Source organism: Selaginella moellendorffii, unplaced genomic scaffold (genome assembly GCF_000143415.4).
Source record: "Selaginella moellendorffii unplaced genomic scaffold, v1.0 SELMOscaffold_149, whole genome shotgun sequence".
Taxonomy (NCBI): Eukaryota; Viridiplantae; Streptophyta; class Lycopodiopsida; order Selaginellales; family Selaginellaceae; genus Selaginella; species Selaginella moellendorffii.
Window position 1 is genome coordinate 86,095 of NW_003314410.1, and position 27,599 is coordinate 113,693.

At 48.8% G+C, this 27,599-nt stretch overlaps 9 protein-coding genes and 1 non-coding gene across 11 annotated transcripts; 4 read left to right on the forward strand and 6 right to left on the reverse strand.

Moving 5' to 3' along the window:
• The first annotated feature begins 147 nt into the window (after positions 1–147).
• Positions 148–4,822, forward strand: LOC9652469 (probable LRR receptor-like serine/threonine-protein kinase At1g56140). The gene is made up of 25 exons (XM_024666833.1): positions 148–352; positions 438–562; positions 618–798; positions 854–925; positions 974–1,045; positions 1,126–1,197; positions 1,250–1,321; positions 1,376–1,447; positions 1,495–1,563; positions 1,614–1,685; positions 1,719–1,805; positions 1,857–1,925; positions 1,977–2,048; positions 2,099–2,170; positions 2,226–2,291; positions 2,353–2,394; positions 2,442–2,509; positions 2,556–2,935; positions 2,985–3,180; positions 3,233–3,406; positions 3,457–3,575; positions 3,628–3,838; positions 3,883–4,120; positions 4,174–4,324; positions 4,379–4,822. Exons 2-25 carry the CDS (start codon positions 466–468, stop codon positions 4,730–4,732), a joined length of 3,078 nt encoding a protein of 1,025 aa, XP_024522601.1. The 5' UTR covers positions 148–352; positions 438–465; the 3' UTR covers positions 4,733–4,822.
• LOC9652656 (protein ILITYHIA) lies at positions 4,792–15,824 on the reverse strand. 2 transcript variants are annotated; one of them, XM_024666802.1, is made up of 59 exons: positions 15,672–15,824; positions 15,237–15,616; positions 15,060–15,182; positions 14,626–15,007; positions 14,425–14,571; positions 14,188–14,372; positions 14,010–14,136; positions 13,882–13,952; positions 13,749–13,825; positions 13,664–13,697; positions 13,449–13,612; positions 13,215–13,392; positions 13,085–13,168; positions 12,910–13,029; positions 12,803–12,862; positions 12,627–12,755; positions 12,507–12,576; positions 12,273–12,442; positions 11,955–12,221; positions 11,784–11,900; positions 11,632–11,733; positions 11,433–11,582; positions 11,215–11,382; positions 10,990–11,166; positions 10,814–10,936; positions 10,679–10,759; positions 10,517–10,633; positions 10,299–10,471; positions 10,173–10,250; positions 9,976–10,123; positions 9,795–9,917; positions 9,683–9,739; positions 9,514–9,624; positions 9,275–9,466; positions 8,940–9,224; positions 8,820–8,889; positions 8,691–8,769; positions 8,538–8,640; positions 8,320–8,490; positions 8,139–8,261; positions 7,976–8,089; positions 7,822–7,928; positions 7,713–7,764; positions 7,549–7,655; positions 7,438–7,497; positions 7,277–7,391; positions 7,118–7,228; positions 6,911–7,048; positions 6,738–6,860; positions 6,612–6,683; positions 6,450–6,562; positions 6,239–6,397; positions 6,087–6,183; positions 5,855–6,037; positions 5,604–5,795; positions 5,366–5,548; positions 5,169–5,301; positions 5,028–5,106; positions 4,792–4,965 (listed from the first exon to the last, which is right to left on the reverse strand). In XM_024666802.1, the coding sequence occupies exons 1-59, from the start codon at positions 15,772–15,774 to the stop codon at positions 4,932–4,934; spliced, it is 7,791 nt and encodes a 2,596-aa protein (XP_024522570.1). In that variant the 5' UTR covers positions 15,775–15,824; the 3' UTR covers positions 4,792–4,931. The 2 variants fall into 2 exon arrangements, with proteins under 2 accessions (XP_024522570.1, XP_024522569.1); XM_024666801.1 differs by having other exon boundaries at positions 10,299–10,633.
• On the reverse strand, positions 15,822–16,974 carry LOC112343409. The gene is made up of 7 exons (XM_024666803.1): positions 16,970–16,974; positions 16,821–16,875; positions 16,644–16,759; positions 16,437–16,581; positions 16,254–16,366; positions 16,125–16,202; positions 15,822–16,055 (listed from the first exon to the last, which is right to left on the reverse strand). Exons 2-7 carry the CDS (start codon positions 16,858–16,860, stop codon positions 15,909–15,911), a joined length of 639 nt encoding a protein of 212 aa, XP_024522571.1. The 5' UTR covers positions 16,861–16,875; positions 16,970–16,974; the 3' UTR covers positions 15,822–15,908.
• A 497-nt stretch (positions 16,975–17,471) lies between these two features.
• TRNAM-CAU lies at positions 17,472–17,556 on the forward strand. Its single transcript is given in 2 exon segments — positions 17,472–17,509; positions 17,521–17,556. It is a non-coding gene; the product is annotated as a tRNA-Met (tRNA).
• Positions 17,557–17,771: 215 nt separating this feature from the next.
• LOC112343411 (pentatricopeptide repeat-containing protein At2g22070-like) lies at positions 17,772–19,805 on the forward strand. Its single transcript, XM_024666817.1, has one exon. The coding sequence runs from the start codon at positions 17,974–17,976 to the stop codon at positions 19,738–19,740; it is 1,767 nt and encodes a 588-aa protein (XP_024522585.1). The 5' UTR covers positions 17,772–17,973; the 3' UTR covers positions 19,741–19,805.
• LOC9652470 (thioredoxin-like 2, chloroplastic) lies at positions 19,758–21,094 on the reverse strand. Its single transcript, XM_002993114.2, has 4 exons — positions 20,606–21,094; positions 20,309–20,482; positions 20,061–20,222; positions 19,758–19,980 (listed from the first exon to the last, which is right to left on the reverse strand). Exons 1-4 carry the CDS (start codon positions 20,834–20,836, stop codon positions 19,855–19,857), a joined length of 693 nt encoding a protein of 230 aa, XP_002993160.2. The 5' UTR covers positions 20,837–21,094; the 3' UTR covers positions 19,758–19,854.
• A 582-nt stretch (positions 21,095–21,676) lies between these two features.
• LOC9652657 (pentatricopeptide repeat-containing protein At4g02750) lies at positions 21,677–23,539 on the reverse strand. Its single transcript, XM_002993115.2, has one exon. The coding sequence runs from the start codon at positions 23,537–23,539 to the stop codon at positions 21,677–21,679; it is 1,863 nt and encodes a 620-aa protein (XP_002993161.2).
• Positions 23,540–23,547: 8 nt separating this feature from the next.
• On the forward strand, positions 23,548–25,151 carry LOC9652659 (galacturonokinase). The gene has a single exon (XM_002993080.2). It carries the CDS (start codon positions 23,573–23,575, stop codon positions 24,851–24,853), a length of 1,281 nt encoding a protein of 426 aa, XP_002993126.2. The 5' UTR covers positions 23,548–23,572; the 3' UTR covers positions 24,854–25,151.
• LOC9652660 (phosphate transporter PHO1-1) lies at positions 24,964–26,758 on the reverse strand. Its single transcript, XM_024666834.1, has 8 exons — positions 26,723–26,758; positions 26,476–26,534; positions 26,317–26,379; positions 25,943–26,221; positions 25,775–25,912; positions 25,530–25,626; positions 25,169–25,444; positions 24,964–25,117 (listed from the first exon to the last, which is right to left on the reverse strand). The coding sequence occupies exons 1-8, from the start codon at positions 26,756–26,758 to the stop codon at positions 24,980–24,982; spliced, it is 1,086 nt and encodes a 361-aa protein (XP_024522602.1). The 3' UTR covers positions 24,964–24,979.
• Positions 26,759–26,763: 5 nt separating this feature from the next.
• On the reverse strand, positions 26,764–27,389 carry LOC112343416 (phosphate transporter PHO1 homolog 1-like). Its single transcript, XM_024666835.1, has 3 exons — positions 27,222–27,389; positions 26,949–27,156; positions 26,764–26,900 (listed from the first exon to the last, which is right to left on the reverse strand). Exons 1-3 carry the CDS (start codon positions 27,387–27,389, stop codon positions 26,764–26,766), a joined length of 513 nt encoding a protein of 170 aa, XP_024522603.1.
• Positions 27,390–27,599: the final 210 nt, after the last annotated feature.

Genomic DNA, 27,599 nt, shown 5'->3' on the forward strand with positions numbered 1-27,599 from the left:
AACTTTCCCCCCCCAATTCGAAAGCTTTCCAATATTTTAGGGTTTATGGCGATGGCGCATTCTTTTTGCTCGATTCGAATCGTTTCCATGGCAGCAGTTGCGGTATGCTGCGCGACTCATTATTTCCCCGGGTCGATCGATCAATAGCCCCCAAGGCAAGTTCTTTTTTAAGCTATAAACAAGTCAATCCTCTTGCTAATCGCGGCGATTGACTTCTTCTTGGTCGATTTTGCACACTCTGACGATTGTGTCGGTCCAAGATCTTGGAAAAAAAATCGAGAGTGACAATTTGACAAAGTCTACGGTCGCCGCATTGGAATTTAGACGATGACTTGCGAAGCGAAAGAAATGAGTATGTTCTCACTTTGCGCCTCGATTTTTTTTGTCATTCTTTTTTCTTTGCTCGTGAGCCGAGCTACTGTTCTCTGTACTATCAGTATGGTTCTCTGAAGATTTGGACCTGGAATGGAGGAGCTACCGCTTTCGATTCTTTTTCTTTTTGTGCTGCTTCTTCATGGAGCAGCACAAGGACAGCAGCAGAGAACGCTCGATCCGACAGAAGGTAGCTTCTAATTTTGTAAGTTCTTCCACGAGTTTCTTAACTCTTTTTTCCACAGTGGAGGCACTCCGAGTTTTTGGATCCCGGATAGGCCTCTCACCGGCATGGAACTTCAGCGTCGATCCTTGCAGTGGTCTCTACGGATGGAACAACACAGCTCCGGCGGAGAGATATCAACCAGCGAGTGGAGTCCAGTGCGACTGCTCCGGGAACTCTTCCGTTTGCCATGTGCTTCGGCTGTAAGTTTTCGGCTTCCACTCTTTGGTGCTTAATTGATTGGTCTGTTTTTCCTAGTGTTGTTTTCAATATGAATGTAGCAGGCGAGATTCCTCCGGAAACTGGGAACTTCTCTTCTCTTTTCGATCTGTAAGTTCTTCCGTTTTCCACGGTGTGGTTACATACATGGACTTGCAGGAACCTTGGTCAAAACATGATCACTGGTACACTTCCAGCGGAATTGGGATCCTTATCCAACCTACAGTACTTGTACGAAACTCTCTTGTCGTTCATGAAGTGTCGTTAGCTTCTCACATTTTTTTTTCCTACGTTGCTAATACGAACAACAGCAATATTGGGATTAACAGGCTTAGAGGACCCTTGCCTGCAAGTTTTGGCAGGCTTACTCAGCTGCGTAGCATGTAATGTCACTTTTGTTTTTGTTTCGTTATTGATATTTTTATGTTTTCGTAGGGGCATTGGTACCAACTATCTTACTGGTTCGCTTCCACCAGAGATTGGCAACCTGCGATTCCTAGAACAGTTGTACGTATAAAAGTAAAGCATTTCCATTGAGGTGTTTTTATATCTGGCATCCAGGTACATGGATTCAAGTGGGTTAAGTGGAGAAATTCCTCCCGAACTTGGAAGTTTACAACGTCTACAAATCCTGTTAGTGCTTTCTGCATATTTTGGCTTAACATTGATGGAAATTGCAGATCGATATCAGATAACAACTTCAATGGCTCAGTAGACGTTCTTGGAAACTTATCCAGCCTCCAGGAGCTGTAAAAAATGTCTTTTGCTACTTGTATCCTTGGTAACCATTTTTTCGCAGGACAATGGAAGGAAACAGGTTCCGAGGACAACTTCCATCGAGCTTAGGCGCTCTTCAAAACTTGACGAAATTGTAATTATTGTTGTTTTTTTTCATAAACTAAAGTTCTGGTATCTCCAGATACATTGGGGACGTTTCTGCCGGGGCTCGCATTCCAGAGTCTTTGAATCGGCTATCACTTTTAAGCAGATTGTAATTTTTTTTTCTTTTTTCTTTTCTTTCTTCTCATTTTCACTTGCACAGATCGTTGAGAAACTGTGAGCTGTCAGGTTCGATACCGGACTTCAGCAATATGACCAGACTTGTGTTCATGTAAGTGTCTTTTCATTTTCTTCGCTATAGTTCATTGTTTGATATGCGCAGTGATTTAAGTTTCAACCAACTGACTGGTGTTATTCCCTCTTCTCTCGCATCGCTACCATCTTTGGAAAATCTGTAAGCGTGTTTGTCAAACATTAACTTAAATTCTTACAGCCTGTGTCCAGAGTATTGGCAAACAACAATTTGAATGGAGAAATTCCTGCAGAACTTGGCTCTCTCACCGGTCTTGGAATTCTGTAGAGAAGTTTATATGCACTTAAGGCTTATGTTTGCTGACCTTGGTCTGAGCAGGGACGTTTCTTTCAACAACCTGACAGGAGCCCTTCCATCTTCTCTCAACAGAAGTCGATTGCAAGAGTTTGTATCCTTGTTTTCGTTATCGGGTCGTTCTTACTAAAGTTCATCTGTATTGTTGCAGAAATATCATCTGGAACAGTTTTAACGTTTCCAATGCGCAAGGGTAAATAATGCTGATTGAGATTCTATATACTAACAGAATGTCTACAGGCAAACTGCAGCTGAGATGAACTGTTTGGAGACTCGAATGGGATGCAACGCCGTTGATGCTGGAAGAAGTACGAGTCCTCCCTTTCTTTGTGTACTAACGTTGGTATCATTCAGACTTTGAGTTGTCTATCAACTGTGGTGGTCCAGCGGTTTCTGCTGACGGAATGACTTTCACCGAAGATTCGTCTTCTCTATCGGAAGCGGTTTATTATTCGAACTCAAGCCAATCATGGGCAGTTAGCAGCACTGGCTATGTTGATTTTAACGGGAACACGTTCAATTCAGTTCCAACTGCAGCTACACGCGTTACTGGAACTCGAGACTCGTCACTCTATCAAACAGCCAGAGCTTCTCCTACCTCTTTGAAGTACTTTGGGCTTGGAATGGTTAACGGGCCCTATCAAGTGGATCTTCATTTTGCGGAAATTGTTATTCAGGACGATAGCTCGGGGTGGACGGGGCTAGGAAGAAGGTTCTTTGACGTTTATATCCAGGTAAGAAAAGCTTGCTCTATAGTTATTCTTCTGAAAACAAATTCTACAGGGGTCAAGGGTGTTGCAAGATTTCGATATTCGAGCAGAAGCCAATGGTTCTTATATAGCCATCGTGAGACCCTTTCCTGCTCAAGTCTCCAATAATGTTCTTGAAATTCATCTTTTATGGAGAGGCAGAGGGACTTGCTGCTCTCCAGCTCCGCTTTCCTTTGGACCTCTGATATCTGCAATTCGAGTCCGGCCTGGTATATATGCTGAGTTTTAGTATAAGATGTTCTAACACACTTTACTTCTTAGAGTTTGATACTTCTGGGCTGATTCCAGCAACACCTTCCCCCTCCAGCGATTCTAAAGTTGTACCCATCGGTGTTGGGGTTGGTGTTTCTGTTGCTGTAGTTTTTCTGGCGGCGATCTTTGCTATCTTGTTTATCCGAAAACGACGTCGACTGAAGTATGGACAAGATGAAGAAGGTACACGAGACATGTTCCTCAATAACGTGATTTTTCCTTACTTCCAACAGATTTGAGAAGTTTGGAAGCAAAGCCAAATCTCTATTCTTACAACGACTTGAAGATAGCTACCCGAGGATTTGCTCCCGAAAATAAGCTCGGACAGGGTGGATTTGGGAGTGTCTACAAGGTATACGAACTAAGTGTTGCTTTATTTTCAGTGTTCCTTCTTTTTTCCTTAGGGGGTGCTGCCAAATGGTACAATTGTAGCAATGAAGGAGCTTTCATCTAAATCAAATCAAGGGACTCGGGAGTTTCTGAACGAAGTAACCGTCATCTCTGCTGTTCAACATCGTAATCTGGTTAAGCTTCATGGTTGCTGCATTGAAGGAAGCCATCGCATTTTAATTTATGAGTTCCTGGAGAATAACAGTCTTCACCAAGCTTTACTCAGTAAGTTTGCAAGCGTCCTTCTCTTTTCTCATGGTGATTTCCAGAACCGAAAGAACGAGTAATCCATTTTGATTGGCCAACTCGTTTCAATATCTGCGTTGGCATTGCTCGAGGCATTGCATACTTGCACGAAGAATCACTTCCAAGGATTGTGCATCGGGATATCAAAGCCAGCAACGTGCTTCTCGACAAGACCCTCAATCCAAAGATTGCAGACTTTGGTTTGGCAAAGCTTTTCAAGGATCACCAGACTCACGTCAGCACCCGTGTCGCAGGAACAATGTAAGCACCACTCTTCCATGTTTTATCCTGACACTAGCTTCTTCTTATTGTAGAGGCTATCTTTCTCCAGAGTACGCAATGAGGGGCCAACTGACAGAGAAGGCCGACGTCTACAGCTTTGGGGTGTTGGTGCTGGAAATTGTGAGTGGAAGAGACAACTTGGACACATCCTTACCCACTGAAATGGTTTATCTTCTAGAATGGGTAAGTGTCATGACAAGATCCTCCTTGAAAACCATCAATGGTCATTGCTTTCAGGCATGGCACCTCTACGAGAACAACCGGCCACTAGAACTTCTGGATCCGGAAGTGCCAGAGTTTGACGAGGGAGAGGTCCTAAGGGTGATTCAGGTGGCTCTTCTGTGCAGCCAGGCACTCGCATCGGCTCGTCCAACAATGTCACACGCTGTGGCGATGCTTCTGGGGACTGCCACCATCGACGTTACCTCGCTACAGCCCGGCTACTTCGCTGCGCTCCAGAATGCAGCTCCCGGGTTTTACACGGACGCGCTTGTCAAGATGGCTTCAAACAAATCGAGTTCTATCCAAATTTCCAGGAGTCCTTCCTCGGTCACAAGCAACTCCAACTTGCCAATGAATCAACCTCGCTGAAAACACGCACCTATATTCTTTTTGTGTAAAAAATATCGTGGAATTAGCAACTTTCGAAATACAAAACAAGGTGGCTTGCGGCTGTTATTATACCAGGAAGTATATGAGTATGATAGTGATGATTACCGGAACAGAAGGACTCGAGGCCCGCTCCAGTAGTGGACGCAAAATATAGAACAAAAATATTCTGCCTGCTTACTTATTGATCAATCTCACTGGCATCGCTGTCGTCACTGCAAGAGTTTACGTAGTTAGAGCAGCATGGAAGGAAAATAACGTCATGCTACAATCTCACCTTTGCTCTGGCTGCTTGGCTATTCTTCTGGCGTCAAGACCAGTAATGTATCTCTGCGCGACCTGAGTATTTTCCGGTCCTGCAACGTATCCATCGTCAGTGAGGGGCGAGCTCTATAGAATTACATTGTTGGTAGCTCACCTTTGTTCAGCTGGAAAACATGATACGCGCAACGCTCCGCCGCCATTCGGACGGGGGTGTTGGAATCCTTCATAGACTCTGCAATCGCTGGTCCTAAGGTAGTTATACGCGCGGCCAATGAGTCTGGTTTGATCTGTGAACAAACAGATATAATGATAAGGAAATTCCAGCCTCGCAAAAACAAACCAAAAGCATACCTTTGCTATGATCTTTATGCTGCTAAGGGACGCGCGCCTAACATCACTGGCATCGTCGTTAAGAAGGCCAACAAGGACAGGGAGCACGTCTGACAAAGACTTCAAGGCGTCGGAGGGCCGAGATTGTAGCTCATAGGCTACCAGACGTCCAAAAGCCCGTGTACAGCACTCCCTTACAGAAGCCTACAGACAGCACACAATCAGACAGTGCTGTATAGTTGCACACAAGCATTTGTACCTTGTCATCTTTGACCCTGGTTTTCAAGGTGTTAAGTGATGCTGAATGCAGAGATGGTGAAGCACATAAGCGGCTAGGGGAGTAACGAATTATTGATGCTAGAGCAAGTGTCATGCCATGTCTCGACGTCCAAGACGTTCCAGGCACTAGAACGGCATGAAGCAATGCCGAGAAACTGTCATCCACAACGAACTGCAGATAAAAAAAAGCCAACAGTTACTAAGAAGGGGAGGCAATATGTAAATTAGAACCTGAGAAACGAGACCAAAGGTTTTGCCGGCGAGTATCCTGTGCTCCTCCTCTTCTGTAGCTAAGAGGTCTTGTAACAAAACCGTAAGTCGATCTAAAACGGCCGAGCTCAGACTTTTGCCGGCATGCCTGACGACCCCCTTAAGAGCAACCAGCATGGCTCCTTTCACTCCACCTTCCGCAGACTGCCAAAGTTTCAAGTCACACATTGTAACGCGAATACTTAAGTAATACCTGAAGTCCTGTAACAAGATCCCCAACAAGAGGATCAACTCTTGTGCTTAGTATCGATAGTTTGCCAAGCGATGCAGCTGCACGTGATCGAACAATTCTAAAGGCAGAAAGAGCAGAATTATGGAAACAGAATCGCAACTGGCTAAATGTACCTCGTATTGTCCTGAAGACATTTCATAAAAGTTGTTTGTAGTTGTGGAAGAAACGGTTTCAGAGCGATGCCTCCTTTGCTGATGATAATTCCCAGAGTACCTAAAATTGCGCCCTTTACTTGCCAGGTGAATCGGTCTCCAATGATGCGAATGAGAGGCCTGAGAAACAAACCAAATAGTTGGCACCAACATTTAAACAAGCGAACTTTACCCCGTTATTGGCACCACAAAAGGTTTAACCGCAGCCTCACTTGTCACGGTAACTAGCTCCCCAATACCCTCTGCTGCTTGTTCTCTCAAATCAGCAGAACCACTCATGAGCCCCTGCATGGCAAGAAAGCTAGTTAGTGGAAAAACGTAAGCAACAGCATACCTGCAATAAAATAGGTAAAACCGGCTGCAGTCCCTTTGGCAAACAAAACCCAGGAATTACGACAGGGCCGCCCTGCATAATAAAAATTATAAGTAAAAAAAAGAGCTGTTTAACTTATAAGCCAACCTTCCGTTTGCGACGCTCTTTGTCCCGGGCAGTGGACACAGCATCACGTAAGACTTTCACATAGGACGGTTGGTTTTCTTTGGATATGGTAGCAGTCACGGACGCCAATGCTTCCCAAACAGCCTGAACGCGTAAAGAAGTGAACAACAGCCCGGTGTAAAGATGAGACTTACTTTAACAGTATTGTCGTTGACATCAGTGAGCATTACTACCAGAGTAGTCAAAATGTTGGGCAGCTCGTCGCTCAGGTCCAGCTTTGTATTTTTGAAAAGATATCCCGTAAGGTAGGCCGACCATGTCCTGATTGAAGCCTACAACGGACAATAAAAAAGTGAAACACGGACAGGCAATCCTTCTCGAAGGAGCTCACGAAATCATACCTGAGTATCACCAAGGCCGCGGACAAGCTCCGAGAGAAGATACTCAAGTCCTTCTCCGTCAATAGCCAAAACAACTGTTTCACCCGCACTCTTTGCAAAAGAAGCCACATCCTGTAGAGCAGTGATGAATAATCTCGATAAACCAAAAATTGCACGTACCATTTCATCTGAATCCATTGCCGCGATTAGGGGCGGCAAAATCGTTGAAAGATGACCATTCAAGCCTGGACCAGCCACTTCTGCCAATGCTCCCAAAGCATGGGCGTTGAACGCACTGCATCCAAGAAGCTTTTGAATCTGATGTGAAAAATCAATCTTACGTCAGTGGTGGTTGTACGAGCTTGGGTAAAATATGTGGAAGAACAGCTGCAGTTCGAACGCTACAACATAGAAAAAATAAAATTTAGCACTTCTTTAAAGTAGATTTTTACCTTAAAATCTGTTTCAGCCCATCTAAGGCTGTGCCAGATGTTTCCGAGACCTCTAAAGCACCAAGAAGAGATGGGACAATCTCATCAATCGCCTGCATTCCAGCACTCTGTGCAAAAAAGGTTTCATAGCATGCACTATTATCTTAAGATAAACCAAAACAAACCTTGAATAAAGTGCCGAATGCAAGTCCCGCTGCCTCTCGTACTTCACTCACACTACAAGCAACAAGAAGTTGAATATTTAGGAATGAAACTTCAAAACCAGTTGCATGCCTGTCACAGAGAGCGGTTCTTATAGTCGGAATTAGTTCTCCCATGTAAGTTACAAGCTGGAGTTTTCCAGCACTAGCCATAACTTCGCTCAACCCCATACAAACTCCCTGCAAAAGAGTTGAGAAATATGTTTTTAAGAAGTAAGAAGCCAAACCTGTCTCGTGCCGTCGTCTTCATCCTCCAGACCCTGCGCAAGAATCGGAATTATTGATGGAAGAACCCTGTCTCCCAATTTTCGAACTAGCTCCCCTAAAGATCGACCTGCAACCTGTAATTTCAAACGTAAAATCAACCTCCTCTAGCAACTTGAAAAGCACCTGACGGCGTTCAGCAGATGATGACGCGAGAGATGATATGAGTGTGCTCATAAGAACCGGCATTATTTCTTTTAAAGTCTTTGGGGTGTTCGCAACCACTGTTTTCCAGACGTGCAAAGCTGCCTGTAAGAACATCAATCATCACTTGACTTCTTCTCATCAAGCCTAGGAATCACAATACCTGTCGAACCGTCATACCAACATCCGACCGAAGCATATATAGAGCAGCCAAAATTTCGTTCCGGCGCTGACTTCCCAAAATGTCCACAATGGCACGGCCATGGGCTTCGGTGCTTGCTCCTTCATCGTCACTTCCTCCTTCCAATACAACTTTCCCAGACGTCCCGGCCACCTAAGGAGGATAATTTTATAAAAAAAACTGAAGAAGAAGAATATCACCTTGAAGAGAAGGTCTCCAAGAAGCTCAACAGAACTCTGTCGTATCCGCCAATTATCATGAAAAATCCCTTCCTCAACAGCAGGAAGGAGTTGTGGTAATGACCTGGAAATGGATAGAGTTTCAAAACAATATCGTGATAAAAATTAAAATACGTTGTTGCATAGTGTTCGACAAAAACGTGTCCGGCACTCAATGCCGCGTCACGGACCGATTCATTTTCGTCGGCCAGTCCTGAAATGAAGAGAACATTAGATTACAAATTGCAAAGAAGGAGATCCCACCGTCAAGAATAGCTGGTAAAACACGAGGCAGATAAGTCTGAAACGATAAACCAAGGGAGCTCGGCAGATACTGCAAAATACGAAAAGATGAAGAGACTCAAATGATGCAGAACAAGTTACCTTAAATAACGTGAGATAACCATCACGTACTGCAGCCCGTGGGTGCGTACAATTTTCTATGATATCCGGTAGAAGCTTGTCGAAATAATCCATGCCTAACGCAGCCAAAACTTCGCTCAAGCCTTGAGCAGCCCCAGATCTTTCGACACTACTATTTTCAGACTTCAACGTCTCAAGAAGCCACGGCACTAGTGATGGAAAGTTGTCATCTCCCATACCCTTGGTAAGGGAGCCAAGAGCTTTTGCAGCAACAGAACGAACTTCAGGAATCGGGTCCACTAAAACCTGGAAAACCGCAGATTAGATAGCGAAAGTTCAATGCGTTTCACAAGAACCTTTTTGACCTCCGGAAGCAGTAATAGCATGTATGGAAGCATATCTTTGTAATCAGTAACCAAGGAGCACATGTTTCCAACTATCTGAGCGGCCTTTTTCTTCGTCTCCGAACTTCGCTCTCTTAAACCGCGATGAACAATAGGGACCACAAGAGCCAAGGCCGGAGCATCCACGGTATTAACAAATATTGTCTGCAGTGCACTAATGTTCGTCAAAGAAACAAGGAATTCAATTGTACCTGTAATAGCGCATCAAGAGAAGATTTTGTGTGTTCATTCGGATCAGAAATTCCAACTAGCAGTAAAGGAACAAGCGCCGAAATCTCCGGATTCTTTATGACACTTCCCACCTTGTTAACAGGCAAATCACCTTAGAAAAAAGAAAACAAATTCAGTAGAAGTAGTAACCTGCTGTAAAGCAGTTTGAGCCGCTGCTTGAACTTTCGGGTGTGTATCGGTGAGCACCTGCAAGAAGACAACGGTATTTTAAATATCATGTATTTCAAATAGATATGTTTACCTCGCTAAGCTTCGGGACAATTGTTGGCAAGCATTGCGAGAGCTGCCGAGGAGCACAAAAAGCCATAGCCCCAAGCAGTTGAACACTTCCCTGTTTTGTGCGCCATGCTCGATCTTCTAGCCCCTATATTCAGATGAATACACGAAGTAAGAAAGCAATTCCAGTTCAATGAAATTTTCACCTTCAAAAGAGCCGGTAAAACAAGTTTAACACCTTGACCGGTAAGTTGCGACATAATAGTCCGAGCAGTTAGATCAGCCGCGTCGCGTACTGCTGAAACGGAGTCGGAGAAACACACAAGCAGCTCTGGTAGGATTCGTATTACGTACCTGCAGCAAAATGTTAAACAGATGAAATGCTAGTATAATAAATCCTTACGGTTCAAAAAGACGTCCAAGTTTCTCGGAGAGGCATTCGAAGCCTAGCAATGCGCCCTCACGAGCTTTTGCGGAGTCTCTGCACCATTTCAACGTAAAACTCGATAACGCAAGCAAAACGACTCACCTGTCCTCAATGCTAGTTATCAGGACATTCATTACACGGAACTTCTTCAGGCAAGACAGCCCCTTCCCCTTTACTACCCCGGCCAATCCAAATGCAGCTCCGTAGCGCTCTCCATATTTTTCCGATTGCACAAGTTGTTCAAGCAAGTCTTTTGCGAGTTTCTCAGAATCCACCTGATTATCAAGTTGCTGAATTATCCAAAAACTCAAGTGAAATACCTGGTGGATCAGCATTAATGGAGCTAGGCAGTTTGACACAGCACGTTGAACTGATTCTGAAGGAGTTTTCAGCATTTCGAGCAGTCTTTCTAGAATGACAAGTATTTTTGGATCATCCTGGTGGACATTTCGTTATAGGTAGCAAAGAAACGAAAATTATACCTGAGAGAGATGTTTGGCCAAAGCCCCCATGAACACCACGACACCTTCCCGAACTAAATCATAGCGTTCTTCGTCAACTGCCTGCGTAGTCAGAGTAATTACAGACAAAACTGTAAAAAGATTTGAAGCACGTACCTTTCTACTTAAATAGTTTTCGAATATAGGGAGGAGAACCGCAATGCTATCTTTTCCGTGTCTATCGATTATTGCTACGCCAGCTTCCACCATCTTAGACCGGACGTCAGAGTTCGTATCTGCCTGTAGGAAGTAAACCGATACATTTTACTTGCTTATTCAGCACAGAGACGTACCAAGGCTCGAGAAATAAGAAAAGTTGATAGAACTGGTAAGTCTTTGGCAGTAAGTATGTCTGCAGCTGCTTCGAGGGCCAACGCTACACCTTGTCTTCCAGGCCAACCAGGATCAACCTGATTCCCTTCACTAGGAAGATCCCTCGAATAGAGGGTAAACAAAGCCGATAGTGTTTCCTGACACCAACGTAAGCATGCGATAAAAACAATATACAAAAAGGTTACTTGTGTACTGCTTGGATACTCCTCCATGGCTGCAGCTAACGCAGTGGCAGCCGCTTGACGAACATTTAAGTTCACATGCGACAAGGCTCCCAGTATGCCTGCGGCATAATCATTTCCAAGATCATGCCCATAAAGGTCCCAGATATCCTCTGCAATGTCTGCTACCACCTAAACAATTCCTAACACATTTGTTGGGAAAGAAACAACAAGCACCATACCTTTTCAGGATCGTATAATGCAATCCACAGTGCACTTGCTACAACGGCGTTGTGAGGCACTGCACCTTTAGCAAATACAGGTACCGATCTGGTCGAGCTTAAGCACGCAACTCGTACATGCGCGTACTTGGAATAAACACCAGCGAGAGTCTGCAAATCAATAAATTAAGATGTCTAAACAGACGAACTTTAAAAGTACCTCTGGCAAATCTACTGGACTAATACCGCGGGACAACTCATTCAAAATTGGGAGAATCACAGCTTGATAACTTGGAAATAAACCAAGCACATGATACAGCACCTGAACAGCCAGCCGGAATTTGTTTATGAGCACAGAAAACAACTGCATACCGAAATCATTTTTGAGCGCGGTACATGCATTTGAGGAGAGCAATGGATTGACAAGACACGAAGTAGGCCGTCATGAAATTTAGTTTTCTTGGTTTGGAGCAGGACTTGCTCAACAATCTGTAAAAACTAAAAGTTTAGAACAAAGACGAATTAAACGCAGAGAAATCATACCGGAAAAACTAGAGTGAAAGACTCCGCGGGGAATGGTTCACGCTCGCAAGCGCTCACAATTCCCGTGATCACTCTCTGAACAACGCCTTTCTCCTCATCCAAGTAAATTTGTAGAGAAAACGACGACACCAATATTTTCATAGCAGCTGCAATATCAGTTGCCAGGTATCTGAGTGCTGGAGTCACCGATCCCGTTAATTTGACCATCGTATGGAACGCTTCATCGCTAACAATTGGCGACTTCAGAAGCGGAAGGACAAGTGGGATCTGATCATTCGTCAAATATGAGTGAAAACTGCAATAATGTATATAGCTTACCAAAGCAGGAAGATGATCATGCACAAAACATAAATTGGCATCCGCAACAGCTGCAATAGCTCTTAGAACCACAGTGAACCGCGTCCTTAGATGGCATACTCTGGAACGGACAATAGCCTCTTCTTTTAAAAGATAGTCTCTAGCTTCTTCTTTAGTTGGTTTCGATTCACCTGAAAAAAAAAAAAAAAAAAAAGCAATCACATATGGAACATATTGACAAAACAAAAAAAGTACCAGTCTTTTTAGAAGCTTTACTCACGTCTCTAGGCGCAGACGGCCGGGAAGCAGACTTCGCCATTGTGTCCTACAGCAAATCTCATTAGCCACCATAAACTGTCAAAAACAGCCTAGTACCTTTCCATTTCCGGATTCATTATACATTTTGAATCGACCTTTTGCCTGCTTGACATTTTTATCCACCACCACTTCCGCAACATACACCCCGCCTTCAGTAGACAGAACACCTTCAGGAGTGTTGAATATCTGCCAAGGAAGGTTCGAAATTAAACTAGTACGTGAGTAATATCCACCTTGATATCGCTGGCATTGAGACCATTGTGAGAGCTCCAATCCGCTAGATCCTTTACACCCTGCAAGGAAGTAAGTACGTAATTCCAATAAGAAGAAGAGAACCTACATGGATAAAATGATTGAACATTTCATCAGGTATCATTTGCATGACTAAACCAAGCGCAACGATTGCTGCCTTTGAAATGGCCGGTTGTTCACTGGTCAACCCGTTCGCCCCGGCCAGGACCTGCAGCATGAACAAGTGTATGGCTGATCCAGCATCAAAAAATTCAAATAATAACCTTCCAGACAGCACCGGGATCAGATCTTAGGACGGCACGAAGGGAACGTTCCCCGTCTTGTTTATTTATGCGTCTTGCAAAGTCCTGGCAAAGAAGTCAGATGCATGTGCCACAGGAAAAGGTTGCTTACCTTCCAATATGGATTATACTTTTGACCACGCAAGATACAGTCGTGGTGAAAAGCTATTAGGAAATGCGTACAATACAAGGGATCCCGCACTAGTGATGTACATCCTAGTGATAGTAGTGCTTTAGAAAGAATATCTGATGAAGGAACCTCTAAAGGCGAACTATCATTCTCGATTCCACTGCACATCTGAGTATTAGAAAAATACAAGCTTCAAAACATAGGAGTGAGATTTACCGCATTTGCGAATGAAGCTGGTCATGTAAAGTGGGAAGCCAATTCAAAAAGGACTCGAAAAGCTCCTTCGCATATGCTAAAGACGCTACTTGTAGACGCCCGACAGCAGCTGCTGCAGCTCTTCTTACATCCCATGACTGGTGCCAAAGAAAGCTTACGAGGCTCTACAGCAAGAAAATCATTAGCAATTGCTGGCACATGATTGAGTTTATTACCTTGGAACGTTCAGTTAGCCCCTCGTTACTTCCTCTGCAACCCACGTAAATTTTGATATTGTGCAAAGATACGATTTGTGCCTACCTGGAGAGCTGATAATTTGAAAAATCTTCAAGAAGTTCTATCAAAGCACTGCAGTCTTCCGTTTGCATTTTCAAATTCTGTTCATACGTTGTTACATCAAACCAAACCAAACGAGGCAACGAAAAAGTCATACAACTGTCGAGAAAAACGTAGATTCGGGAATCGTTATTGACGAAATGATCTTTTCCTTGAGCAGCTTGTCATCTACAAGAATATAAAGAAGGATGTTTATTGGCTCAAAATGTTGTTTGAATCGCTCACCAGCTCTGCTGTCGATGGATGCAATCTTGAGTAGCAAAAGAAGAGCATAAATCCCGTCTATTCTTTGTGCAGGTTTTCCTATGCCAGTTTTGGCGAGTTGGATCAGCTGATCAACTAGCGGGAACGCCTGCAAAAAAAGCTGTTTCAGAACAGAACGCCTTACAAGCTTCAAACCCACAAGAATCGGAAGTTCTTCATTGAAAAATGCCTGGCGAAGACAACGCAAGTGTGCCCTTCTCATAGTTTCTTTCTCTTTAAGTCCAGCCGAGAAAAAACTTGAGCATTCAGCTGGCAAGTTACGCTCGGCTTTTCCAAGCGATGAACTTAGTGACGATAGAATGGCCACTCGGACTTCCTCGTTTCCTGTCCCACACATGTAAGCAGCAAAAATATCAAAGCCAGCACCAGGACTTACCATCGTCTTTGTACAGAGAAATAAGCACCGGGCTGATAACACCTGCAGCGTGAATAACCGCTTTGCCTTGTCCAGCGCCACAAATGGCGCGCAACGCATAGATCAACCCCAGTCTTTGGTAGACGAACGTCAGTTTACCCTCAGAGCCTGGCACAAGAGCAAGTTAGCCGTGAGTTAGCAATGCTCTTAGACACAACTAACCTCCCAGTATGGACTTGATGGCTTGGACCATTGTTAACAGCGAGTCTGTGTCACCCGACTTTTGTGCAATCCAGCTGAGAGTTTGCAGCGCTTCCCTTCGCCTTCCCTCGTCGTTATGTCGACATTGGAGCAAAACCACGGGTAGAAACTCGCCTGTGTATCTGCTCAAATCCAGCGGTGTCTGCTTCAAAAGAACTCCAACGGCCTCCAGAACAATCTCAGGGCTCCTCTTGAGCATCCTTACTGCAGCCGGCACGACCACTCCCCCGAATTGATCATGCGACAGGTGCTTGAAAAGTGGCTCAAACGCTTCGCTGATCGCCTTCGAAGGCTTCTCTCGCGATCCAAGTACCAACTTCACGTAAAGATCGACAAAAAAGGCCTGACAAGATAACACATTTCACTGCCAAGAGCTCTGCAAATAAACTTCTTACCTTCTTCACCGAAAGAAGAGCTGGATCCCTTGTAGCGAACTCCAGAAGCACAGAAATGAGCCCGCTTCTCTCCGAGGGCGAGGCCTCAAGCTCAGAGACGTAGTTCTCGTACAAGCCATTCACCTTCAGCATTGAAACTTTCATAAATCCCAGGAAAGAGAAAGAAAACCTCCATACCTGGATCAGTGAGCGAAGCAGCAAAGCCTTGGAAGCTAGCCTCAAACGATACCGTGCCTGCGAGAGTGCCAAGAGCAGCGAAGACTGGACCGCAGCAATCCTGGAGAACGCATTCCTGGCGGACACAACCGCGGGAGCAAAACTCACGAGAAAGCACGTCCATCGCAGGAGCTTGAGCTGCGTGGAGGCGGTACACACTTTGGCGTTCCTCTCGGCCGCCTGGACAAGCGCGCCAGTGAAAGCCTTGACGAAAGCTGGCAGCTTGAGCGCCTTGATTATCACCGAGTCCACTGCCAGCTGCGAGGCGCGATCATCGTAGAGATGCAGCGTCGCGAGAACAATCGCAACCAGCTCGGGGACGTGATCCACCGCGTGCTCGTCTGGAAGGGGCGTCAGCATTGCCGGAATCGAAACCTAGAGCTAGAAATCCATCACCTGGCAAATCGAGCAACGATGACAAGCTCGCGCGGAAGAGGGAGACGCGCTCCTTGGTGGACGGCGAGCTAAGCCTCGCCGCGACGAGCGCTAGATCGCCCATGGCGGAGGAACACTCTAAACCCTAAATCTCGATCATACAACAATGCGGACAATTTTAAAACATGATCACTTGCGTCTTGCAGAGAACTACTCTCGTAAAAGCGTGAAGAGCCATGGCTGTTCTTCGTCCATTCCCTACGAGGCTTTAGCTCTTGCTACTCGCATTCTTTGCGCTCCTCGCGTCGTTCGTCTTCCTTCGTGACTTCCATTCGCATTGAAAGTTTCTTGGTCGTAGATTTTCGGATCAATGTGGAAAGAGAACCTGGGAGCTCCAGCACGGATCTGCGAGACGAGCTCGTTAGCTTCCAAGACGAGAGGAAAAAGGATAACGTTCTCAAGGACAAGTTCTACCTGAGAGTGACGATCTTGGATCAAAAGCACAGCATGTTTTAGTAGCTTTTGTAGATGGATCTGAGCGTCACCCCGGAGCTGCAAAGAATGCATTCGAAAAGCCAGTTTTGACAAAGACAAAAGCCTTACACTTTCAGTGCCTAGACCCTGGTACAGATTGCCTTTAGCTTGCAAGAGCTTGTATAGCTTCTCGATACTTTGCAGCTCATGCTCCAGATCCGAGAAGGAGCTGCCACGACCACCTACGTGCTCAAACATTTAGATGGCTCAACTGAGATGGAGACGAAGCGAAAAAATGTAAAATGAACAAACCTTTGCTTGATGCGCGAATTTGCATCAAGTCCCACGACGCTGCGGCATGAGAAACTGCTACTTCACGCCTATCCGCTTCTAGAGTGGCTTCTTCCACTTCCCTTGCGAGTTCTTCCTTCTCTTTCATGCATCGCCGTAGCTCCCTCTGTCCCGCAAGAAAAAATCACGTCTTGATGTCTCTAGTGATCAATCAACCAGAAATGGAACCTGCAGCCTTTGCGTGTCGAGCCCCGCTTTCGACTCGAGCAGCTCCTTGTCCGATGGCGACTCGAATAAATCATGCTTGATCTCTGCATATCGTGATCTCGACTTCCATAGCTTGCCTGTAGATGTCACAAGAGAATCGTTGGCGAGAGTATAAGATCCTCTAAAACTTTGGCTCACCATTGAGGCTTTCTCGAGAGTATGACGCGATTTTCATCATCCGGATCCAGGCCGCCTGTGCTCATTTTAGACGACGTTTTACAAAAACCGCGACGCGAGAAGATGGTGATATAAGCAGTGGACCTTTTATATGGGAGGGGAGAACACACCAATGCTTCGTGAGAGTCTGCCGCAAGGACGTAAGCTCTGCGCCTCGCAAGCCCGGCGAACTGCGCGCCGAGAAACAAATGGAAGACGAATCCATTGCTCGACTCCCTCGATCGTCCTGAAACCTCGACTTTGCTTCCTTCCATCGGGATAACAGCTGAAGGCAAACCCGTGCGCACCTGTAAAGAGAGAAAACTAAAGGAAGGAAACGAGGAAGCCTTGTGTAGAAACCTGGCATTCGTTGACGAAATAGAACAGGGCATGGCCCTGGAGCAAGAAGAGGCGCCTCTTCCACGAATTGGATCTCCTGCCGCGCTTGTCCAGGTATCCGGCCAGCTCTGGCTCGGACCACATCACACTCTGGACTGGGGAGTGGGAGTAAGCGCAAGATAAAAAAAAAAAAAAGCGGGAGATGCTAGGCTAGCCTACCTTCATCGTCGTCCCTTTCATCGCAATGTTACGCTGAATGGCTAAAGTCACTTGCTAAAACCGTTACTTCCATCAGGGGTGGTGGCGCAGTTGGTCAGCGCGTAGGTCTCATAGCTTCTGAGTTATCCTGAGGTCGAGAGTTCGAGCCTCTCTCACCCCAAATCCCTTTTTTGCCCTTTCCTCTCATGGGAAGCGCGATCGATTTAATCCCGGTAGTTTCTTGATGTTTAACCCAAAGGTCTCGTTCTTAGTAACTTCACAAGCTTTCGCTAATCGATCAGCTTCTTCCGGCAGATTTCTTAAGTTTGACTGTTCGCGGCAATTTGATTTTTCGCCACAATTTCTCGCGGCAAATCGAATCGAGCGGGTTTGACTTTTGGCATCGCTGGATCGGCTGAGCGAGGCGATCGATCGCCTCGACTTTTGCCCCAGCTCGTCGTGCACGCCGGCGGCGTACGCGTCGCTCCTCCAGCAATGCGGGCGCGCGCAAGCGCTGGAGCAGGGGCGGCGCCTCCACGCGCGGATCGCCGCCACCGGCCACGCCACCGACCGCTACCTCTGCAACCTCCTCGTCCAGATGTACGGCAGGTGCCGCAGCGTCGGCGAGGCGCGTTCGGTCTTCCGCGGCATCAAGCGCCGCAACGTCTTCTCCTGGAACATCATGCTCGCGGCGTATGCCCACAACGGGCATTACGATCTCGCGCGGGCGGTCTTTGAGGAGATGCCCGAGAGAGACACAGTGTCATGGAACGAGATGCTTGGAGCTTACGCGAAGGGTGGTTTGTTGCGTGAGGCGAGAGAGTGCTTCGATCGGATACCAGCCCCGGACGTTGTGTCGTGGACGCTCATGGTTTCGGCATATGCCATGGCTGGGCATTTTTTAGAGGCCATTTTGATGTTCCGGCGGATGGATCTCGAGGGCGTCCACCCCGACCGAGTTATGTATGTGATCATCCTCGACGCTTGTGCAAGCGTTTTGGCGCTGGATCTGGGACGGATCATCCACTCTTGTCTACTCGACGGGCATGAGCATGATTTTGGGATGAACTTGGTCGTGCGAACCGCGCTCGTCAACCTGTATGGCAAGTGTGGCGCTGTGGAAGACGCTCAGAGTGTTTTCGACAGCTACTTTCTCTCAAAACAGGGTGATCAATCAGACAAAGAACAAGGTATCACGCTGTGGAACGCGATGATGGCAGCATATGCTCAAAACGGGCAGATCGCCAGAGCCGTAGACCTCTTCGGCAAGATGCCCGCCAGAGACGTGATCTCGTGGAACACAATGGTTGCCGCGCTTGCTCAGAACGAGATGGAGAAAGCCGCCATGGAAACCTTCTCGCTGATGGATCTCGAGGGCGTGCAGCCGAACGAGATCACCTTCATCGCGGCGATCGACGCATGCTCCAAGCTCGGCAGCCTCGCTATCGCCGAGCTCGTCCACTCGAGCGTCCGCTTCTGCGGCTTCCAATCTGACGTAAGAATCGGAAACGCTCTTCTCAACATGTATGGCAAATGCGGGTGCGTGGAGGTCGCTAGAGAGGTCTTTCGCAATATGCCAGAGAAAAACGTTGTCTCTTGGAGCGCGCTCATCTCGGCCTACAGCCAAAACCACCGCTGCAAGGAAGCTCTCGCTTCGTACCGCCAGATGATCCACGAAGGAGTGAAACCAAACGAGGTGACACTCCTGGGAGCGATCGACGCCTGCGCGGGATCTGCCGTAGCAGCGGACGCCGAGGCAATTCACACCAACGTCAGGGACTACTCCAGCTTGATCAACGTCGAACTCGCCACAAACCCGGTGATCGGAAACGCGATCATCAACATGCACGGGAAGTGTGGCAACCTCGCCGCCGCCATGGCCGCGTTCGCCAAGCTCGGCTCCAGAAGGAACGTCATCTCCTGGAACACGATCATCGGCGCGTATGCCCACTCGGGGAATACCCAGGGAGCGATCGAGCTCTTCCGGGCTATGGCGGTGGACGGGGCAGTACCGCCCAACGAAGGCTGCTTCACCAGCGTTCTCTCGAGCTGCAACCACGCCGGACTCTTGGGCGACGCTTGCGACTACTTCGCGATGATGGTAGCGGACTTTGGCATCGCCCCCGTGACGGAGCACTTCCACTGCATGATCGACGTGCTGGGACGAGCCGGGAGGCTGGCGGAGGTGGCGGAGCTGATCAAGAGCATGCCATGCAAGGCCGACGTTATTGCCTGGACGGCTTTCGTGGATGCGTGTAAGACGCACGGAGAGTTTGGCAAGGCAGGAGAGGTGGTCTTGGAGAAAGGATTTGTGCCATCAAACTCTGGCCCTTACGCACTGCTTTCTAACATGTACGCTGCGTGAAACCTTGGAAGTGCATAAGATCACATCAAACTACGTCAAATTTAATTAATTACTTGATTCTTCTGTACAAGTGGCTCGACTCTAAAGAGGAGGAAAAAAGAGAGATTTAGAAGTCTAGAGCGCGAGTGACGCTCCAGCTCCAGCTGGTTGCTTGGATCCAGCGAGCTGAAGATTTCCCACCCCACTGGCAACTGGCGTCACGTTGGTGTATTTGGCAATCGCATCTCTCAATCTTTGGATCTGCATCGGAGGTAATCACAGTCACAGTCAGGTCAGTCCGGCAAAAATCTCTAGAGAGAAATTTTCAATCCAGCTCTCACCTTTGAGATGGTGCAAGAGAATGACTCGAGGTGGCCCTGAGCGCGGTACACAAAGAAGAGCGGCAGCACCTTGACATTCAAGGCCTTGCAGATCTCCGTGTTGTCATCGTAGTTAATCTTGAGGAAGAGAACCTCCGGATGCTCCTTTGCGATCTTACACAGCTGCGCGTATTCACCCAAAATCAGTCCCAAGAAAGAAAAAAAACGCTTTTTTTTTGGAGAGGAAAGTAAAAGAAGCATTCAATCACCTTTGGATAGAGCGTTCTACAGCCGTTGCAATGTCTTGCGTAGAAATCCACAATGACGAGTCTATCCCCGGCATTGGAGAGTGCGTCAATGAATTCTTGCATGGAGTGGATTTCCACCATGTTGGGCGCCCCATCCTTATCCCACCATTTCAACCACGGTGCCGTGTTCAACACCTATCACCGCGTCACACATACCGTTAGAGAAAGAAGAAAAAAATTTCACTTCTAAGTCAAACAAATCACCCGCATACTTGAGGAACTAGAAAATTCCCTCGCAAAGAGGATAAAAAATCTCACCTTGGACATCCCCGAAGAGCCCGCTCTCAATCTCGAGCAATGTTGCCGCTGCTGCTGCCGATTTCTGACAGCCAGCTGCCGAGAAATCCCCCAAAACTGCGAACTCCATGGAGCAGCGCCCAATCTCACGCACGAATGCGACGACGACGATGCTACCGACGATTCCCCTACCACAAGCCGCGCGTTCTCACTCGACAAGATTCTCGCAGTGGGATGCAAGACCTGCGCCATTTCCCGAGGATTTGAGAGACCGCGCGCTGAAATTTCCTCTGATTCAAGCCTATCTAGGATGAAATGGAAAACCTCTGGGGCCGCGATCGACAAGAAATGGATGAATGCGCTACCAATTTCGGAAAACTACACACCGCCGGGAAGAGAAGAGTGCACCTGGACAGAGAATCGCACGCTCGCTCGCTCGATTCCTTGGCGGCTAGCTGACCTAATAGTCTAGACGCTTCCCTTCGCGTGGACGAAAGGGAGTGTTCTTCGATTGTGGATGAGTCGTGGCCAGTTTCCCCCTTTAAAGCGTCCACACGATTCCGCCCGTCAAACGCATCGCCGCCGTCCGCGTGCCTGGTAGATTCCGGAATAGCACCCGCGATCCACGCCATCCGTGTGTCCTCATCCAGTAACGAGTGGCCAGAATTTTCTATACGTGTGGCTAAATGGATATGGAGGGAATTTTGAAAGGAGCTTCCAAGCTGGAGGCGGGCCATAGTCGATAAGATCCACCGTCCGTTCCTGGCACATCTGACGGCCGCAATAAAAAGTACGACGATCTTTTGACAGGTATAGCCTAATGCGGCCCACTAACTCTTTCGGTGGGAGGGATGCATTTGTCAATACCGTGTCAATGTTGTGATGAAATAAGATTTGGAGAACTATGGGCGAATATGATAGCATCTTTTCTTTTGTGTGGCAACCCACAAATTCCTGGCATTGACAACTACCATGTGTCGCTGGCTCCATGCTTCGCCACAACTTTGGATCATCTGATACGTTGCTGGTGTGCCTGTGTGAGCATCAAAACCAGGCACGTCGCCCGTGAGGGACAAATATCTACCAAGAGCCCTAATCGCCGCGCAAACAAGTCCACTCCAAAGAATCTGGGACAAAGGGCATCTCCGCCACAAGCTCGTGGGCTTCCGCCACGTAGCCGCCCCTTGCGAGCGCGTCCACGATACAATTGTAGTGCTGCTTCGTCGGCCGTACGGCAAAGTCGTACGCCATGGACCGGAGGTAGGACCCGGCGAGAAAGCACCGCCCCGAGTGGCTGCACGCGTTTAGGACGAGCACCCAGCACACGGCGTCCGGTGAGACCGTACATTTGGCCAGGTCGAATAGGGCCACCGCCCCGTCGGTGTGGCCGTACGCGCACAGCAGTGTGGCCCAGGAAGCGAGGGTTTGATCCGGCATTGCGTCAAAGAATTTCTTGGCTCGATTAGGGCCGCCCATCTGGGCGTGGGCGGCGAGCATCGTGTTCCAGGCGATGGCGTCGCGGCACGGCATTGCCGCGAACAGGCTCCTGGCAGCGTCGATATCTCGATTGGAGCAGTGCATTGCCAGGATCGCGTTCCACGACTGTGGGTTTCGCTGCGGCATCGAGTGAAATAGCGCGAGGGCTCGATTGACATCGCTGCTGGTAGCGTGCGCCGCCAGGATTGTGTTCCAGGAAGTGGTGTCGCGATGAGGCATCTGCTCGAACAGGCATTGCGACTGCTCCAAATCTCCGGCCCTCACCGAAGCGAGCAGCATTGTGTTCCAGGAGGTTTGATTTCCATGCGGCATCTGTGAGAAATGCCGCCTTGCCATTTCCAAATGCCCTGTCGTGGCAAATGCTTCGAGCAGTAGATTCCACGATTCGATGCTTCGTTCGGGAACACTGCCAAAAGTTCTTCTCGCGTCCTCAAAACTATTGCTTTCCACAAACGCTGTGAGCATTGCGTTCCAAGCAACAAGATCGCGCTCTTTCATCCCATCAAAGAGATCCTTTGCCAGATCCAGATGCCCGTTCACGGCATATGCGGTGAGCATCACGGTCAAAGATACCGGCGTCTGGACCGGTATCTCACGAAATATTCGCTCAGCCTCTTCCAGATTCCCCTCCTGCGCGAAAGCGTTTATCACGGTCGTCCACGCCACGACATTCCTCTCGGGCATTCTATCCAACAGCCACGTGGCACCCGACAGATTCCGGGACTGGCAATAAGCGGCCAGGATCACAGTCCACGACACGAGATCCCGGAATGGCATCTCATCAAATAGTTTCTTGGCGGCATCCAGCCGTCCAGCCTGCCCGAGGGCGGCGATCATGGCCGTAGATGACACCAGATTCCTTTCCGGAATTAGCTCGTGAAAGATTTCTATGGCTGAGACTAAATCCCCGAGCTGGGCATTTGCCGTAAGGATAGAATTCCACGACACAAGATTGACAAGGGGCATTTGCGCAAATACTTCGCAAGATCGATCAAGAAACCCTGCTCGCGCATTTGCTGCTAGAATTGTTGTCCAGGAGATGATATCCTTCTCGGGCATCCGATCAAACAGATCTCTCGCGAGATCCAATTCCCCAGCCTTGGCAAATGCCGCGAGCATCGTGTTGCAAGAGACAATGCTCGCCTCCGGCATGGCGGCGAAGAACAATCGCGCTTGCTGGAAATCCCCATTCCGGGTGTAGCACGAGAGCATCGAGTCCCAGGTGTAGAAATCTTTGTGCCGGGTGGAATCGAAGACCTCGCGCGCGAGAGCGGCGCCATCGCAGCGCGCGTACATCTGGATGAGCTTGTTGGACAGGAAAGGATCGCCATCGGCGGCCCTAAGATCCACGGAGCTGGCCAAGCAAGCGTGGAGCTCTCGAGCCTGGGGCAAATCCTGACAGGCCTCGATCGCGTGAAGGATCTCTTTTCTCGTATCCCCAGCGATGGCGAGATTCATGCCAGGGAACCAGGTAGGGTTCTTGGCATTTCCATGGACGAGCGCCACTGGCCGACGCAGGATCACGTCGATGAAATCCGCAAGAATGTGGAAGCGATGGGCGCTCAATCAGGAGGCTTCCAGATCGTGGCGTCGCCATACCGGATCTGCCCACTGGGCGCCCACGTCGATCACCAGGGCGGCGCCGTCACGACCATGGCGCTGGATCGTGGCGTGCTCCTGGGATTCGCGGCGGCCGCGGGGCCGGAGATCCGCGTGAGGTCGGCCCAATTCCCTGGCGAGGTGAGCTTCCGGATCCCGCAAGAATCCACCAACATCGAGCATTGCGACGCGGAGTCCCAGTGGGGTGATCTCGCCCGCGGCGCTTGCTACGCGCTCCTCCGCGCGGGGCACGCCATCTCCAGGGGGATCGTCGCCTTCCTCGACGGCGGCGAGGGATTCCATGGCTGTGGCGTGAGCTCCTCCGCGGCGGTGGGGATCGCCTTCCTCCTCGCGATGGAGCGCGCCAACGATCTCCTCGTCTCGCCCGAGGCCAACGTAGAGCTCGACCGGATCCTCGAGAACGAGTTCCTGGGCGTCAAGAACGGTGTCATGGACCAATCGGCCATTCTCTTCGCGAGACCGGGCTGCCTCACGCTCATCCGGTGCCACGAGCTCGATCGAACGCATCAATCTCTCCAGTTTGGAGGAGGAGGAGGAGGATCGAGCTACAAGATCTTGCTCGCCTTCTCGGGCCTCCGCCACGCGCTGGCATCCAAGCCCGGGTTTAATCTCCGGGTGTCCGAGTGTAACAAGGCCGCCAAGTTCCTTCTCGAGGCCGCCGGGAGGGACAAGAAGAGAAAGGTGGCGGTGCTTGGCGACGTAGCTCCGGAGGAGTATACTCGGCTCAAAGCGAAGCTAGCGGCGGTGGAGGGCGGCCATCTCGCGAGGCGGGCGGAGCATTTCTTCTCGGAGAGAGCTCGGGTGGAGGCCAGCGTCAAGGCTTGGGTGGCGGGGGACCTGGCGGAGTTTGGGCGGCTCATGACCGAGTCCGGGCGGAGCTCCATCGAGAACTACGAGTGTGGCTGCGAGGCGCTGATTGATCTGTGGGGGATACTGGCGGAGGCGCCGGGTGTGTATGGAGCGCGGTTTAGCGGCGCGGGGTTTCGAGGCTTCTGCGTTGCGCTGGTGAAGGCGGAGATGGCGGACGAGGCTGCGAGGTTTGTGAGGAGAAAGTATCGGGAGGCACAGCCAGAGCTCTCGAAGAATGTTGGTGGCGATCAAGGCGTGGTGATATGCGATTCTGGCGGCTGCGCATCCCTTATGGATTTGTGAAGCATTTCTCTTTTTTTTTCTTCTTTCTTTCAGAGTGGGATTGTTTTGGTCATTCTGCTGTGCTCGTTTTCCAGCCTGCGAGAGAGAAGCATTACTTCCGATATAACGGAGTAGAGGATTGGTTCTTTACCTGAAAAAGTTCCAGAGGCCTCTCCTGAGAACTTCCAAGAACGCAAACATGAACTGCACCACCTGTTGATCCGTGCCGGCACGAAAAGATAAAAAAGAATGCAGCCACGCAAAGCGAAGAAATGAGTTGACAACCTGTGCACGTAACAGGCATGAGTTGTTGATATTACTACCACGAGTACTCACCATGGACGCGATGTAGATTGCTTTCTTCGTGAGGATGAGCTCGTCTCGGAGCCAAGGATTGCGTGACCGTCGCTGGAGCAGCCCCCAGTCCATGACGAGATCCCAATAGAGCTGGTACATCGTTGTACACAAAGATATGACTATGAATGATACGAACCAGAGTGTGGAGCCTGTTCTTGCGTACGCAAACTTGGCCATGAGCGAAAGCATTCCGCACAAATACTTGGCAGCGTTGGCAAGCTGTACTTGATCTCCGTCATGCCATTTCCTGAGGCACTAGAAAAGGCAAGATCACTCCAGGCTCTGGAAGAGAGTCGTACCTGGAGAATTCTCCACCACTGCGGAAGCAAAAGCATGGCACACTGATATGTAGTAGTGAAGCAGACTGCAGTGTCGCCAGCCAGAACACGGCCTCCATGGTAGCACACGGAAAAGCCAAGATCCTTGAGAGCTGAAGCCTGCGATGGAATGGATCTAGCTAGAAAAACGAAAGTGCGGAATAAAAAATGCGGAAGAACACTGATACCTGGCTAGTAAGCTGGTCAGCAAAGAAAAAATCTGCAAACCTGACCTGCAAAAAGATATCAAAAACGTTCAGCAAGCTACCTCAGGCTGGGATGGAGACGAACTTCAGAAAGAGGCGAAAAGATGGTCCGGGCGATCAGCCGCAGAAGACCATATCGTGCAGGCTTGTAGAAATAATTGTAAGGAATAACAAGTAGAGCCACCACAACCTGAATCCATCTTCAGCAGATTTGTTAGAAGTGGCATGACTGCTTTCTTAGAATCACTGCTTCACTTACCACAATAACAAGAAGCGGCATGTCATTGGTCGTGACAGCTTGAATGGCCAAAATATCAGCACCAAGGTAAAGAACCATGCCGAGTAGCAAAATCGCGGCAAGAGCAAGACTTATGAGGAAAATGTCTTGGTGTTTTAGATCCGCTCCCGGCGCCATCTCAAGCATGGAGGCATAGTGAATCCGCGCCCGCTGCCAGAAGTAGACGTTGCAGGCATACATGCACAAGTGGAGCACAAATAACGCGAGAGTGCTGTAAAGGATTTAAACGCAGCTCCTTCAAACGTGAACTTTGATCATACCCGAATATTGAAAACGTTGTCAGCATGGCCGCTCCCCTCTTCCTACGAGAAAGAATATGTAGCAGCACGAAGGCTGCAAGCAATCCCAGGCAGCTCCCCGTCACAAGCCCTGCAAGGCCGCAACACACTTTGCGAATTACATGGCCGGTATGCAAGTCACGTACCAGAGTAGAAACTTGTACGCGAGGATGACGAAGTGTAGTACCATCCCTTGATGAAAGTGTGCTTGACAATGCTGTTCACTTGGTCCATCGTGTCAAGCAACTGCTTCCACGAACAAGTCACAAGATTTTTCCAAGCAGCAAAAGACATGCCTTATGCGAGGTCCGAAAGTACGACGTTTCCACAGCTCTCATGTACGCAGAGCTCACGTTTTGTCCTGTGATCTGCAGCGCACGGCAAAGGACCCCGTAAGATTGCTTCCCAGGAACGGAAAAGCGTGATCACGGTACCTTGTCGAATTTTTTCGTGATTTTCCAGAATGCCATCCTATTTAGCGTGCTGCAGCCAACACACCAAAGATCAGCATTCGCGAATTCCTGATCAATCCGGACCTGTAGTTACGTAGAAGAGAAAGTTGTCTGCAAAGATCGGCCACCGCATTGCAAAGAGAGCTCGACTTCCGCGCATCTGTAAGTAATGGAAATTAGCAAAACTATCAAAAGAGATGCTACAAACCTCCAGTAACTGAGTGGTGATCATTCTCGAGCTGGAGTAGTAGCATACGCGCTCTCGATTCGAGTTCTCCTTCCCTGGCGATATAGAAACCATTGACAATGCCGAGCTGCAAATCGAGCGCCCGGAAAAATGCTCGCTCATTCTCGCTAGCGGCGGAATCCAGCTCCGTCTCAAATGCCGCATGGCCGCCCCGCGAATGCACAACAATCTGGAACAACATCCCACCAAAATATAATTCGCAACCACGATCGATCGCCAAGAAAGAAAGATTACTTCGATCTTCCTGCGGCGCCTGCCAAGGAGGTAACCTGGCATCCAAGATCGCCGTGCCGGACCGGAGCGCTTGATCTTGCGGAGCTCCTTCTTGAGATCCTTGTAATCGCAGTAGGAATCCCGCCATTCCGGCACCAGCTGCCACTGGAGCTGCTTCTGGAATTTCATGATTCGGCCGCGATGCCGCTGCTGCTACGCAATAGCGGGCAAGGTTGAGGTCCTCCTCCTCGACGGCATTACGATTGCGCCGCGGGAACTCTGCAAAGCATCGCGCTGCTAGGGACATTATAAGAACGGGCGTCCAGCGAACGAGATTCCTATGATGGACAGTGACGCTACCACGGCACGCACAAACAACGCTTCGCCTCTTCCGCAAGC